At 51.2% G+C, this 13,222-nt stretch overlaps 2 protein-coding genes across 2 annotated transcripts; both read left to right on the top strand.

The window, feature by feature from the left end:
* Positions 1 to 623: 623 nt before the first annotated feature.
* On the top strand, positions 624 to 5,506 carry LOC127329274 (uncharacterized). The gene is made up of 3 exons (XM_051355804.2): positions 624 to 991; positions 1,527 to 4,558; positions 4,791 to 5,506. The coding sequence occupies exons 2-3, from the start codon at positions 1,630 to 1,632 to the stop codon at positions 5,174 to 5,176; spliced, it is 3,315 nt and encodes a 1,104-aa protein (XP_051211764.2). The 5' UTR covers positions 624 to 991; positions 1,527 to 1,629; the 3' UTR covers positions 5,177 to 5,506.
* A 5,145-nt stretch (positions 5,507 to 10,651) lies between these two features.
* Positions 10,652 to 12,585, top strand: LOC139836146 (UDP-glycosyltransferase 92A1-like). Its single transcript, XM_071826604.1, has one exon. The coding sequence runs from the start codon at positions 10,747 to 10,749 to the stop codon at positions 12,301 to 12,303; it is 1,557 nt and encodes a 518-aa protein (XP_071682705.1). The 5' UTR covers positions 10,652 to 10,746; the 3' UTR covers positions 12,304 to 12,585.
* The last annotated feature ends 637 nt before the right edge of the window (positions 12,586 to 13,222 follow it).

Raw genomic sequence — 13,222 nt, 5'->3', positions numbered from 1 at the left:
TACAGTGCGTATGCTACAGTATATTTGCTACAGTGCATCGTCCACAGTACCTACTACAGTGACATCCACAGTGCATGCTACAGTGCAAAATCTGGTCTATTCATTTTCGATCCAACGGCCAAGGCAGCAGGGCACGGTACTGTTCATCCGTGCCCTGCCTCAGTCGGGGCACCGGATCTCAGTCCCTGAGGATGATCTCACCCGTGACGAGACAAAAATCAACCAATCAATCAGTCATTCATTCATTCAGTCAGTCGGGCCGACGCCCATCCAAAATCGCTAGACTGAAAGACACACGGAACACTCCATGATCATTACTAGTACTAGTATTTTTCACTTCTCGAGGAAGAGATATACTACAGACTTTGTATTTTTCTCTCTCAACAAAAAGGAAAACACTCCAGAACATTCGTCCTCGTCACTGCAGCATCGAACTGTGCCGTGCTGCCCAGTGCTAAACTCCAGCACGGAGTTAATAGCCAGGGACAAGAGAAAATAAAGACTACTCATATAGAGTTAGAGTTAGGAGTGCACAAAACAAGCCCAAAAGTGCCGGGTGGGGTCCACCAGATTAGGACGGAAAGCAGGGCTCGATCGGGCCAAAGCAAAAGAGGGAGAAGGAGGAGGAGGAGGAAAGGGAAGGCTAGAGGTAGATCGATCGGGACCGGCCGCGAGCGATTGCTACGCTTCGCAGGCGTGCTTGCCTGCCATTTCCTCCTCGCCAGTTTCTTCTCCCCTCCTGCACTAGTCCTGCTTCCCACCACCCCCGTCTCCTCCCCTATAACTGAGCTCGCCGTCGGCACGCCGCCTCTCCGTCATCTCCTCTGAACTGCGGGGTGACGCGTCCGTTTCTTCCCCGGCCATTCCAGCAAACGCCCCTGCCGGTGGACGGGTGCGGCCACGGACTAGGCAGCAGAGAGGAACCCACCTCGCGGCCGGCCGCGGCGGCATCGGCGGCGGACTGGGGAGTGGCGTCACAGGAGAATACGCGGTGAGTTCCCTGATCTTTCTTGCGTGGACTGCGTCAGTCCGCATTACCGTGCGTCCCCCCTGGTGCTCACCGCTGTTCCCCGCGCTGGCTTGTGGCTTGTGGTTTGTGGGGGTGGCGTCACTGTGCGCAGCTTTGCTCGCTCGCTCCTCCTTGCACAGATCTGTTTCCGGGGCGGGGCGGTGCTGGTGCGGGGCGGTGCTCCTTGCACAGATCGGATTCCTGTCCCTTTTGGTGCTTCGTCGATTCTTGATTTGGAGCTGCTTACTTTTATTCTCCTATACTAGTGCTTTTGTCCTAGTTTCAGATTCTTGATTTGGAGTTCGCGTCTGAATTTCATACTACTCTTAGCTTCATTCCTGTTTCCCTGCAGTCAGTGTCCATTTCTCTGATAACCAGAGCAATGCAATAAAAGTAGGAGTAGCTTCTTGCTGCACATAGTTGTTGTGCGTGCCGGTAGTATATTTCCCATATTTGATTGAACCATTTTATCTTGCAGCATCTTCTCAAAAATCTCTGCTTTGCGTCCTTGTTCCAGGAACTCTTCCACGGCGGCCGCGGAGATGCACGAGGCCATAGCAACTGTGCCGCATCCTGATCCGCTCTGAGCATTGCTTCATCCGCCAAGCGAAAAACACAGCATGGGCCCTGGGACGGCGTCGGCGTCCTGGGGTTTGCGTCTCGGCGTGGTGCTGCTCCTCCTGCTGGCCACCCCCTCCCACGCCCTGACGCACGAGGGCTGGCTTCTCCTGGCGCTCAAGAGCCAGATGGTCGACACCTTCCACCACCTCGCCAACTGGAACCACGGCGACCCATCGCCATGCGCGTGGAAGGGCGTGGACTGCTCGTCGACGCCCACGCCATCGGTGGTCTCCCTCAACCTCAGCAACATGAACCTCTCCGGCACCGTCGGGCCGGCCGTCGGCGGCCTAACCGAGCTCACCACCCTCGACCTGTCCTTCAACGCGTTCTCCGGCACCATCCCCGCGGAGATCAGCAACTGCTCGAAGCTCACCGTGCTCAACCTGAACAACAACGACTTCGAAGCCACCATCCCCGCCGAGCTCGGGAAGCTGTCAATGCTGACGGCTTGCAACCTGTGCAACAACAAGCTCCACGGTGCGATACCCGACGAGATCGGCGACATGGCGTCGCTGAGGGACCTGGTAGGGTACAGCAACAACCTCTCCGGCTCCATACCGCGGTCCATCGGCCGGCTCACGAACCTCAGGACGATCCGGCTGGGGCAGAACCTCATATCTGGCAGCATTCCTGCCGAGATAGGCGAATGCCGCAACCTGACCGTCTTCGGTCTCGCGCAGAACAAGCTTGAAGGGCCTCTGCCCAAGGAGATTGGGCAACTGAGCCTCATGACCGACCTTGTCCTGTGGGGAAACCAGCTTTCCGGCGCCATTCCTCCGGAGATCGGGAACTGCACGAGTCTCACGGTGATCGCCCTGTATGATAATGATCTGGTTGGTCCTGTGCCTGCGACCATTGGGAACCTCAAGTATCTTCAGAGGCTGTACCTGTACAGGAACTCGTTGAATGGCACCATTCCATCTGAGATCGGCAAGCTTTCTCTTGCGGAGGAGATTGATTTTTCGGAGAATTTCTTGACTGGAGGTATACCGAAGGAGTTAGGCAACATACCAGGGCTGTTTCTGCTGTACCTCTTCCAGAACCAGCTTACTGGCTTTATTCCAACGGAGCTGTCTGGATTGAAGAACTTGAGCAAACTTGATCTGTCGATCAATTCGCTCACTGGCCCGATCCCAGCGGGATTTCAGTACATGCCTAAGCTATACCAGCTGCAGCTCTTCAACAATATGCTGTCAGGCGACATACCTCCACGGTTTGGCATCTACAGCCGGCTCTGGGTGGTGGATTTCTCGAACAACAACATTACAGGGCAGATACCTCGAGATCTTTGCAGGCAGTCAAATCTTATTTTGTTGAATCTGGGGTCTAATAAGCTGTCTGGCAACATACCTCATCAGATCACCAGCTGTAAATCCTTGGTGCAGCTTCGCCTCAGCGACAACAGTCTGACAGGAAGCTTCTCCACTGATCTGTGCAGTCTGGCGAATTTGACGACAATTGAGCTGGCTCGAAACAAGTTTAATGGCCCTATTCCTCCTCAGATAGGCAACTGCAGAGCTCTGCAACGGCTCGACCTTGCAAATAATTATTTCACATCTGAGCTGCCCCGAGAAATAGGCAAATTGTCCAAGCTTGTTGTCTTCAATATCTCATCCAATAGACTGGGAGGAAGCATACCGCTGGAGATCTTCAACTGTACAACGTTGCAACGTCTTGACCTCAGCCAGAACACCTTCGAAGGTTCATTACCGAATGAAGTTGGCAGACTGCCTCAGCTGGAGCTTCTCTCGTTCGCTGACAATAAATTATCTGGTCAGATACCACCTATTCTTAGTAAACTGTCACATTTGACAGCACTGCAGATTGGTGGCAATCAATTCTCTGGTGGAATACCCAAGGAGCTGGGTCTGCTCTCAAGCTTGCAGATTGCCATGAATTTGAGCTACAATAATCTCTCTGGCAATATACCATCAGAGCTTGGCAGCCTTGCATTACTGGAAAATTTGTTCCTCAATAATAATAAGCTGACAGGTGAAATCCCGGATACATTTGTAAATCTGTCAAGTTTGCTTGAGCTCAATGTTTCCTACAATAATCTCACTGGTCCTCTCCCTCCCGTGCCACTTTTTGACAACATGGTTGTGACTAGCTTTATTGGAAACAAGGGACTCTGTGGTGGACAGCTTGGCAAGTGTGGATCTGAATCATCCTCTTCTTCCCCTTCATCCAACTCAGTCAGTCGCCCTATGGGCAAGATCATAGCAATTGTTGCCGCCATTATTGGAGGAATCTCACTTGTTCTTATCGCCATACTTCTGCACCACATGAGAAAACCACTAGACACAGTAGCTCCTTTGCAAGACAAGCAAATTCTTTCTGCTGGGTCTAACATTCCTGTTTCGGCGAAGGATGCTTATACATTTCAGGAATTGGTCTCTGCTACAAATAATTTTGATGATAGTTGTGTGATTGGGCGTGGTGCTTGTGGAACTGTGTACAAAGCGGTCCTGAAGCCTGGACAGATAATTGCGGTCAAGAAGTTGGCTTCTAACAGGGAAGGAAGCAACACAGACAACAGCTTCCGTGCAGAGATTCTAACCCTTGGAAAGATACGTCATCGTAACATTGTGAAGCTATACGGTTTCATCTATCACCAGGGCGCAAACCTTCTGTTGTATGAGTACATGCCAAGAGGCAGCCTTGGAGAGCTACTTCATGGACCATCTTCCTCTTCGCTTGACTGGGAGACACGCTTCATGATAGCCCTTGGAGCAGCTGAAGGTCTTTCATACTTGCATCATGATTGCAAGCCTCGGATCATCCATCGTGATATCAAGTCGAATAACATTTTGCTGGATGAGAACTTTGAAGCTCATGTTGGTGACTTCGGGTTGGCCAAGGTGATTGACATGCCATACTCAAAGTCGATGTCTGCGATTGCTGGTTCATATGGCTATATTGCACCAGGTGAGTCTTCAGTTTTCTGTACATTAATTTGCTACACAACAAATTTCATTTGCATGTCATTGCTATCTTATGTCCTGTATGTTATACTCCAATCCGTGGCTAGGCAATCTATGGTCAATAAATCTAATTGGGTGGATATAACTTACTTCAGACCAATCACTGAAACGTAGATTAGAGGAGTGGTTTGCTGATGCACAATGTATTGACCCAGCTCTTCTCATCTCATTTTCAGAATATGCATACACCATGAAGGTCACCGAGAAGTGTGACATATACAGTTATGGGGTTGTGCTGTTGGAGCTGCTAACTGGTCGAGCACCTGTGCAACCAATAGAATTGGGAGGTGACCTGGTAACATGGGCAAAGAATTACATCAGGGACAATTCTCTGGGTCCAGGGATCCTTGATAGCAATCTGGATTTGGAAGATAAGGCCGCAGTCGATCACATGATCGAGGTCTTGAAAATCGCTTTGCTGTGCAGTAACCTGTCGCCGTATGAGAGACCGCCGATGCGGCATGTTGTAGTTATGCTAAGCGAGTCTAAAGATAGGGCCCGGGTGAGCTCTGCATCCTCCTCGCCTGCTTCTGATCGTTCTTCAAAGAAGGATAGCTCATGATGTATGTATAATAAGGTTCAGTTAGCGAAGAGCTCCCTTTTCCTTGTAACTTATGGTAGTAGGAGTTTTGGGAGCCTGCACCTCATTCTTTCTGCCATTATTTTCTAGTGAGATAAATAATACTGACTGATACAGTGTCGTTCTGTATGTTAGTTTGTCTGAAGAAGGCATCGCCGCGTCCTGGGAGTAACCGGGAGTAGTTAAGCCGGAGTTCTCCCTGGACGTGGTGTTGTGCCTCTCGCTTAGATTTAGGTCTTTCTTTTTTGAACAAGACAAAGGTGCCGACGGCGCCAACATTTTATTCAGCTCATATGCAGTTTACAGCGTGAATTACAAGATCTTGTGATTGCATCTGTTTAACTGCAGAAAAGAGAGGGCAAGAGAAGATCCTATGAGTTGAATTAGTACAGCTGTAAATAGGCGTCGACACATCTTGTTTGATCGCCTGATGGGCACAGTTGTGAGCAACTCCATTGATATCTCGCTTGATATGATATACTGCTGCATTTGATGATTCAGTGAAGCTCATATATTCAGCAACATGTCTTCGTATCTTCCAAGGTACATGAGGGTGTGAAGCCGATGGAGACGCAACAGCTTTGGCGAGAGTGACATTATCTGTAAAGAAGGTAGGTTCCTGTAGTCGGAGAAGGCTTGCAATTCTGACTTCAAAGAGAAAGCTTCAGCCTCTACCTCAAGGATAGACGGGGCAATTGGCACCGTAGCCTGGATGAAAACTGTAGCTCTGTAGTTTGTTTCCTGAATTTGGCAGTAAACTCCAATGCCTGTAACTGTTACAGCCTCCAGGCCAGGAGCTTTCTTTTGTCTTCCAAGCAGCGTCGGAAAAGATTTTTGTTCCTGGGATGAGCACGTCCAATCTGAGTGAGTCGCCATGGATGGGAAAGCTATTGTGAGGTCGCTGATTTTGACGAACCATAGCCTGCATAGAAGTATTGCGGTCCTGCTCCTGAACCTGAAATTGAAAAGAGGGAACATGACTGTCTACCATCTCCAAGTTATGTCTGATGGCCTGCGCCATGTGTTGTACCTGGTAAGGAACTCCTGATGTCCTGCCAAATAAGTTGTCGTTCCGAGATTTCCAAATACACCGCATAAAAGTCAAAATATATTGCAGGGAAGCGTGAGGGTGGTTCATGTTCAAAAAGTTGAATAACTTGTGTGAGAGAGTTACAATTAGCTACAAGAAGTTCTGAACGGATAAACCAAGGTGCACTAAACCATGCAAGTTTGGAGAAAGGACAAGTAAAAAGTAAATGGACATAGCACAAAGTTTGCCAATATGGACAGAGTACTTACCTGCCCGAGCTGTTGGTAAAGCTCTTATGAGAAATCTTCAACCAAAGGTTTGAACTCTTGGTGTCATTTGCTTGTTCTTCCAAATCACATTCAATAGTTGAATAGTAGTACTTTGAACCTGTCTTGCGCTGGTTCTCCTAGTTCCTGTAATTTTTGAAGACAAGCACTATATGCAGTTTTAGTGTTACATTTACCTGACGGAGTTAAAGTCCAGCAAAGAATATCTCTATCTGGAGATTGGATTATTGATATTTTCTTGATTGCCGTCGCCATTGGCTGCTGGAAAATCATGTCAACAAGTTGGATATTCCAAATCTGTTGATTGGGTAACCAAAGGTCTCGCACATGTGATGGATAGACAAAAGGCTGGATGATGAGGGCATCATAGATGTGAGTCCATCCCTGGCACCATGGGCTGCTCCAAATGGAGATGTTTCCTTGTGTGATTTGGTAAAAAGCGTGTGTCTTAAGGATAGGAAGTATTCTGATAACGGAGAACCAAAAGGCTGATTTTGGAGCATTTGGTTTTGGGCGCCAAATGGATGCGTCTGGAAAATATTTAGATTTTATCACGGCATGAAGGAAATCATTTGGTTGATCTACAATTCTCCAATACGCCATGAGAATAAGTGCTCGGTTCATGGCTCGAAGATTCCTAATGCCTAGCCCTCCTTCATTCTTTGTAGCACAAATATCCTTTCAAGCTCTTATACACAACAATAACAACAACAACAACCAAGCCTTTCAGTCCCAAACAAGTTGGAGTAGACTAGAGTTGAAACCCATAAGATCTCGAAGCCAAGTCATGGTTCCGGAACGTGGATAGCTAACTTCCACGCACCCCTATCCATGGCTAAATCTTTGTCGATATTCCAAACCTTCAAGTCTCTCTTAATGGATTCCTCCCATGTCAAGTTTGGTCTACCACGACCCCTCTTAACATTCTTAGCACGCTTTATCAGTCTGCTATGCACTGGAGCTTCCGGAGGCCTCCGTTGGATATGTCCAAACCATCTGAGACGATGTTGGATCAGCTTCTCTTCAATCGGTGCTACCCCAACTCTCTCCCGTATATCGTCGTTCCGTACCCGATCCTTTCTTGTGTGGCCACATATCCATCTCAACATGCGCATCTCTGCTACACTTAACTGTTGGATATGTCGTCTCTTCGTTGGCCAACACTCAGCGCCATACAACATCGCAGGTCGGATAACTGTCCTATAAAACCTTCCTTTTAGCTTTTGTGGCACTCTCTTGTCACAGAGTACGCCAGAAGCTTGGCGCCACTTCATCCAACCAGCCTTGATTCGGTGGCCCACATCTTCATCGATATCGCCATCCTTCTGCAACATGGACCCCAAATATCGAAAAATGTCTCTCTCCGGTACCACCTGCCCATCAAGGCTAACCTCTCCCTCCTCGTGCCTAGTAGAACTGAAACTGCACCTCATGTATTCAGTTTTAGTTCTACTAAGCCAAAAACCTTTCGATTCGAGAGTTCACCCCCACAACTCCAACTTTCTATTAACCCCCGTTCGGCTCTCATCGACTAGCACCACATCATCCGCAAAGAGCATACACCATGGGATATCTCCTTGTATATCCCTTGTGACCTCATCCATCACCAAATCAAAAAGATAAGGGCTTAAAGCTGACCCTTGGTGTAGCCCTATTCTAATTGGAAAGTCATCAGTGTGGCCATCGCTTGTTCGAATACTTGTCACAACATTATCATACATATCCTTGATGAGGGTAATGTACTTTATTGGGACTTTGTGTTTCTCCAAGGCCCACCACATGACATTCCGAGGTATCTTATCATAGGCCTTCTCCAAATCAATGAACACCATATGAAGGTCCTTCTTTTGCTCCCTGTATCTCTCCATCCGCTGTCGTACCAAGAAGATGGCTTCCATGGTACACCTCCCAGGTATGAAACCAAATTGGTTTTTGGTCACGCTTGTCAACCTTCTTAAGCGGTGCTCAATGACTCTCTCCCATAGCTTCATAGTATGGCTCATCAGCTTGATTCCACGGTAATTAGTATAACTTTGAACATCCCCCTTGTTCTTGAAGATTGGTACTAAAATACTCCGCCTCCATTCTTCGGGCATCTTGTTTGACCGAAAAATAAGGTTGAAAAGCTTAGTTAGCCATACTATCGCTACGTCTCCAAGGCCTCTCCACGCCTCGATGGGGATACCATCAGGACCCATCGCCTTGCCTCCTTTCATCCTCCTTAACGCCTCCTTAACCTCAGACTCCTGGATACGTCGCACAAAGCACATGCTGGTATCATCAAAGGAGTCGTCTAGCTCAATGGTAGAGCTCTCAACCTCTCAATTGTAAAGGTTGTCAAAGTACTCCCGCCATCTACGCTTGATCGCCTCATCCTTCACAAGAAGCTGATCCTCTCCGTACTTGATGCATTTGACTTCGTTGACATCCCTCGTCTTCCTCTCCCTATACTTGGCCATCTTATAGATGTCCCTTTCGCCTTCCTTCGTGTTTAGACGTTGGTAGATGTCCTCATACGCCCGATCCCTTGCTTCACTCACCGCCCGCTTTGCAGCCTTCTTCGCCACCTTGTACTTCTCCATGTTAGCTGCACTCCTGTTCAGATACACGTAATTCTTAAATTCGTTTTCTCTCTAATACCAGTCCACCAGAAGTTCTGAATTATAGCAGTGAGCTTAGCGGTAAACTTTTTGGTAAAAAGAATATTAGACATGGAAAACACATATTTGATGAGTTCCAATCTTGCAGCATGTGAGAGCTTGTCTGCTTTGTACGTACTAAGGGCATCTCCAGCGGCGCGACGCAAACGGACGCTGATCGCCGTTTGTGTCCGCCGTGACCGGAAATGCGTCTGGGGCCTATTCCAGCGGGGCGACGCAAAGTGACCGGGCCGTCCGTAGAGACGCAAACCTGGCCCAAATATGCGCCAGGTTTGCGTCGCCGCGGACGCTCGGCGGTCGCTCCGAGTGTCCGCTCGGTCCTCGCGCGGGCCCGCCTGGCAGCGGCACAACTGCTTCGTCTTCCGCGGCATTACTTCCGGGCGGCGCGTTACAGCCTTTGCAGGGCCGCGTTAATGGCGTGCCTCGGCTTTCGCGAGCGTGCGCAGCGTCGATGCGTCTTCTCCGCCAGTACTGGCACCGAGGCGTCGCTTCGGCAGTCTGCGGCCGCGTTAATGGCGATGCCTCGCGTGGCTCGCGGCCGTCGCCTACCTCTGCGCACGTAGTAATGGCGATGCCACGCGTGGCGCGGCCGTCGCCCTGCCTCCGCGCTATATATACGGGCGCGAGCATCTCATCTCCTCCCCACAAACCCTAGCCGCCGGCCGCCGTAGCGCCGCTGCCTCTCAGCGGATCCACCATGAGCGGCGCCGAGACGCGGCCGCCGGTGCCGCGCCTCCACCTCCACCTTCACCTCCCACTCCACCTCCTCCGGCGTCGAGCTCCTCCGAGGAGTTCGACTCCGAAGATAGCACCGATCTCCTCCACCCGGTCAGGGACGCCGCGGCCCTGGCTGAAGCGGAGAAGGAAGCACAGGAGGAGATGGCGGGCCACGCGGCGTTGGACGCCGAGCTGGAACAGCGTAGGCTGGCGGCTACCGCTGCAGCCGAGGACTCCGACTCGGAGATATCTTGGTCATCCGATGACCCTGATGCACCGACGCCGGAGGAGAAGGCGGCGGAGCAGCGGGCCCTCGTCGAGTCTTTCGAGACGCTCAAGGACGAGGCCGCCAACGCGAGGCTGGGCCGGGAGCAAGGCTCGCAAGAGGACGCGGCGGCGCACCGAGCCATAGCGGCCGCGCGGGAGGAGGCGGAGAAGCAGGCGACGGAACGACGCAACGACGGTGCTGGCCCGTCAGGAAGCAAGTAGTCTAGGCTTATAGATCTACTTTGTATAGTTTTTATGCATTTTTATGTACTACTTTCAAAGTTTGTACTATGTTGCAATTCAAAAAATGGGCCGCCCCGGTGGGAGCACACCCAGACGCAAACGGACAAGCGGACAAAATATGTCCGCGGGGCGACGCAAACGGACGCTCGCGACCACTTTTGGGCGTCCGAAATGCGTCGCGCCGCTGGAGATGCCCTAAGTTTGAACTTGAATTTCTCAATCACGAAATTGTAAGCTGTAGTTCTATTTTGCACTGTAGCTTGTCAGATTTAGGTTAGTATTTGTCAATGTTGAAACCTGAATGTGCTTTGGAACGTTGTAGTACTCTGAATATGACCATGATTCTCAATGTCTCCTCCATGCGCATTTCGTCATTTTGTTCCCAAATCTTCAAGGGCGGTGGGTGAAATTTCAGTGCAGCGGCAGTATCACTTGGCACAGTCAGCCAACGCCACCGAACAACACCATCCCCGTCAAGCTATCGCCATGGCGTCAGAGGAAGCAGAGAGCCTGCACGTCGTCCTCTTCCCCTTCCTCGCGCGCGGCCACATCCCCGCCTTCCTCCGCCTCGCCGCCCTCCTCCACGAGCTCCGCCCGGGCATCACCGTCACACTCGTCTCCACCGCGCGCCTCCTCCCCTCCATCACCCTCCCGGCCACCACGCCTCCCATCCGCCTCCACGCGCTGCCCTTCGCGCCCGCCGACCACGGCCTGCCCCCCGGCGCCGAGTCCCTCGCCGACCTCCACGTCCACCAGTTCATCGCCTTCTTCCAGGCGTCCGAGTCCCTCCGCCCCGCCTTCCAAGGGTTCGTCTCCGGCATCCGGTCCCCTGCCTGCATCATCGCCGACGCCTTCTTCGCGTGGACGGCCGACGTCGCCCGCGCGCGCGGCGCCTTCCACGCCGTCTTCCTCCCCGGCGGCGCCTTCGGCAACGCCGTCTTCTTCTCGGTGTGGGAGCACCTCCCGCATACCCTCGCCACCGCCGCCGCCTACGACGAGTTCCCTCTGCCGGACTTCCCGAGCGTCGTCCTCCACCGCACGCAGATCCCGCGGTACATGCTCGCGGCGACCGGGGCAGATCCATGGACAGCCTTCTTCCGGCGGGTCATCCAGTCCTGCCGCAAGACCGATGCGGTCCTGGTCAACACAGTCCAAGAACTCGAGTCCTCCGGGCTGGACATGCTCAGGAGAAGCTTCGGCGTCCAACCATGGCCGATTGGGCCGATTCTCGCGCCGCCGAGTTTGTCAGACTCGCAGGACGATGCAGGTATCATCCGGTGGCTGGACGCGCATCTGCCGCGCTCGGTCCTGTACATATCCTTCGGGTCGCAGAACAGCATCAGCGCCGATCAGATGGCAGAACTGGCGCTGGGGCTGGAGGCCTGCGGGCGGCCGTTCCTCTGGGTCCTCCGGCCTCCGGTGGGGAGCGACGCGACGGACGGCTTCAAGCCCGAGTGGCTCCCGGCCGGCTTCGAGGAGCGGACGGCGAAGGCAAACATGGGATTGCTGGTGCGCGGATGGGCGCCGCAGGTGCGGATCCTGGCGCACCCGTCCACCGGCGCGTTCATGAGCCACTGCGGGTGGAACTCCATCCTCGAGAGCCTCTGCCACGGCGTGCCGCTGATCGGGTGGCCGCTGGGGGCCGAGCAGTTCTTCAACGCGATGCTGGTGGCGGAGTGGGGCGTCTGCGTGGAGGTAGCGCGTGGGAACTTGGAGAGCTCGGCCGTGGCGAGTGGGGCGGTGGCCGAGACAGTGGGGACGGTGATGGGGGAGACGGCGAAGGGTGATGAGATGAGGAGGAATGCGGCGGTGATCGCGCGCGCGATGGCGGCGGCTTGGGAGGGGCCTCGCGGGTCGTCGGCGGCGAGCTTGGAGGGGTTCCTCAGATGCGCTGAGATGTCTTGATATTGTTTAGACTTAAACATCTCTAGCGCCTTAAATTTTAACACTCCCCCTAATCCTTCCTTTTCCTTGTGCTTGGTCATCTATAGAATCATCTTTGGAATCATCTCCTCTAAAAACCCCGTGGGAAAAATATGAGGAGAGTAGTGTGTATGATATATTGCTAAAACTCCTTTAAACCCAGTGGGAAAAACAAGGAGAAAATGATGCAACATATAATGGTTAGATATGCTGTTAAAACTCCTTCAAAACCCAGTGGGAAAATAAGGAGAAAATGACACAGCATATAATTGGTATTGTCTCTTTGTTAACTCAATATGAGAAAAACCTTGTAAAAGGGAAAAACCCATAGAGTTTAGAGAACAATATATGTCGTATATACTTTCCTAAAAACCCCGTTGGGGAAAACAGAAAATATGACATATCATCTTGTGTTGATATTACCTCATTAAAAATCTTGATTAGAACCTGTGTAGTAAACTCATAAAGGGAAAAAGAGTGTAATATGATGCTTTGAACATGATTGATTCAGGAAGATACTGCCCCTGATTCTTGCAAATTTAGAAGCCGTCGCATACCAATTCCATAAAATACTTCTGGAATGTTGAAGCTGGTAGAGACTTCATGAACAAATCAGCAACAGTATTGTGTGATTTGACTTGCTAGATGTTTATTCTCCAACTCTTCTGAAGTTCACGGAGATAAAACAATCTAGAGGCAATATGCTTAGTGATATTGCTCTTGATGTATCATGTTTGCATCCATGCAACACAAGCAACATTATCTGTGTAGATAATGGTTGATGATTCAAGAGAACCAATACCACATGACTTATGTATGTGGTTTATCATTCCGTAAAGCTACACGTGTTGACGCGGTTTTGTATTTCAGAATGATTGGTAGGTGTAGTCACCGAAGTGTC

The sequence above is a fragment of the Lolium perenne genome, chromosome 2, assembly GCF_019359855.2.
Source record: "Lolium perenne isolate Kyuss_39 chromosome 2, Kyuss_2.0, whole genome shotgun sequence".
NCBI classification, from domain to species: domain Eukaryota; kingdom Viridiplantae; phylum Streptophyta; class Magnoliopsida; order Poales; family Poaceae; genus Lolium; species Lolium perenne.
The sequence above is the reverse complement of the archived record's forward strand: the minus strand, read 5'-3'. Positions and strand labels throughout refer to the sequence as shown.

Coding starts and splice junctions, on each gene's coding strand:
- LOC127329274 (XM_051355804.2), top strand. CDS start 1,630: ATGGGCCCTGGGACGGCGTCGGCGTCCTGGGGTTTGCGTCTCGGCGTG. Junction 4,559..4,790: donor ATATGGCTATATTGCACCAG/GTGAGTCTTCAG, acceptor TCTCATTTTCAG/AATATGCATACACCATGAAG.
- LOC139836146 (XM_071826604.1), top strand. CDS start 10,747: ATGTCTCCTCCATGCGCATTTCGTCATTTTGTTCCCAAATCTTCAAGG.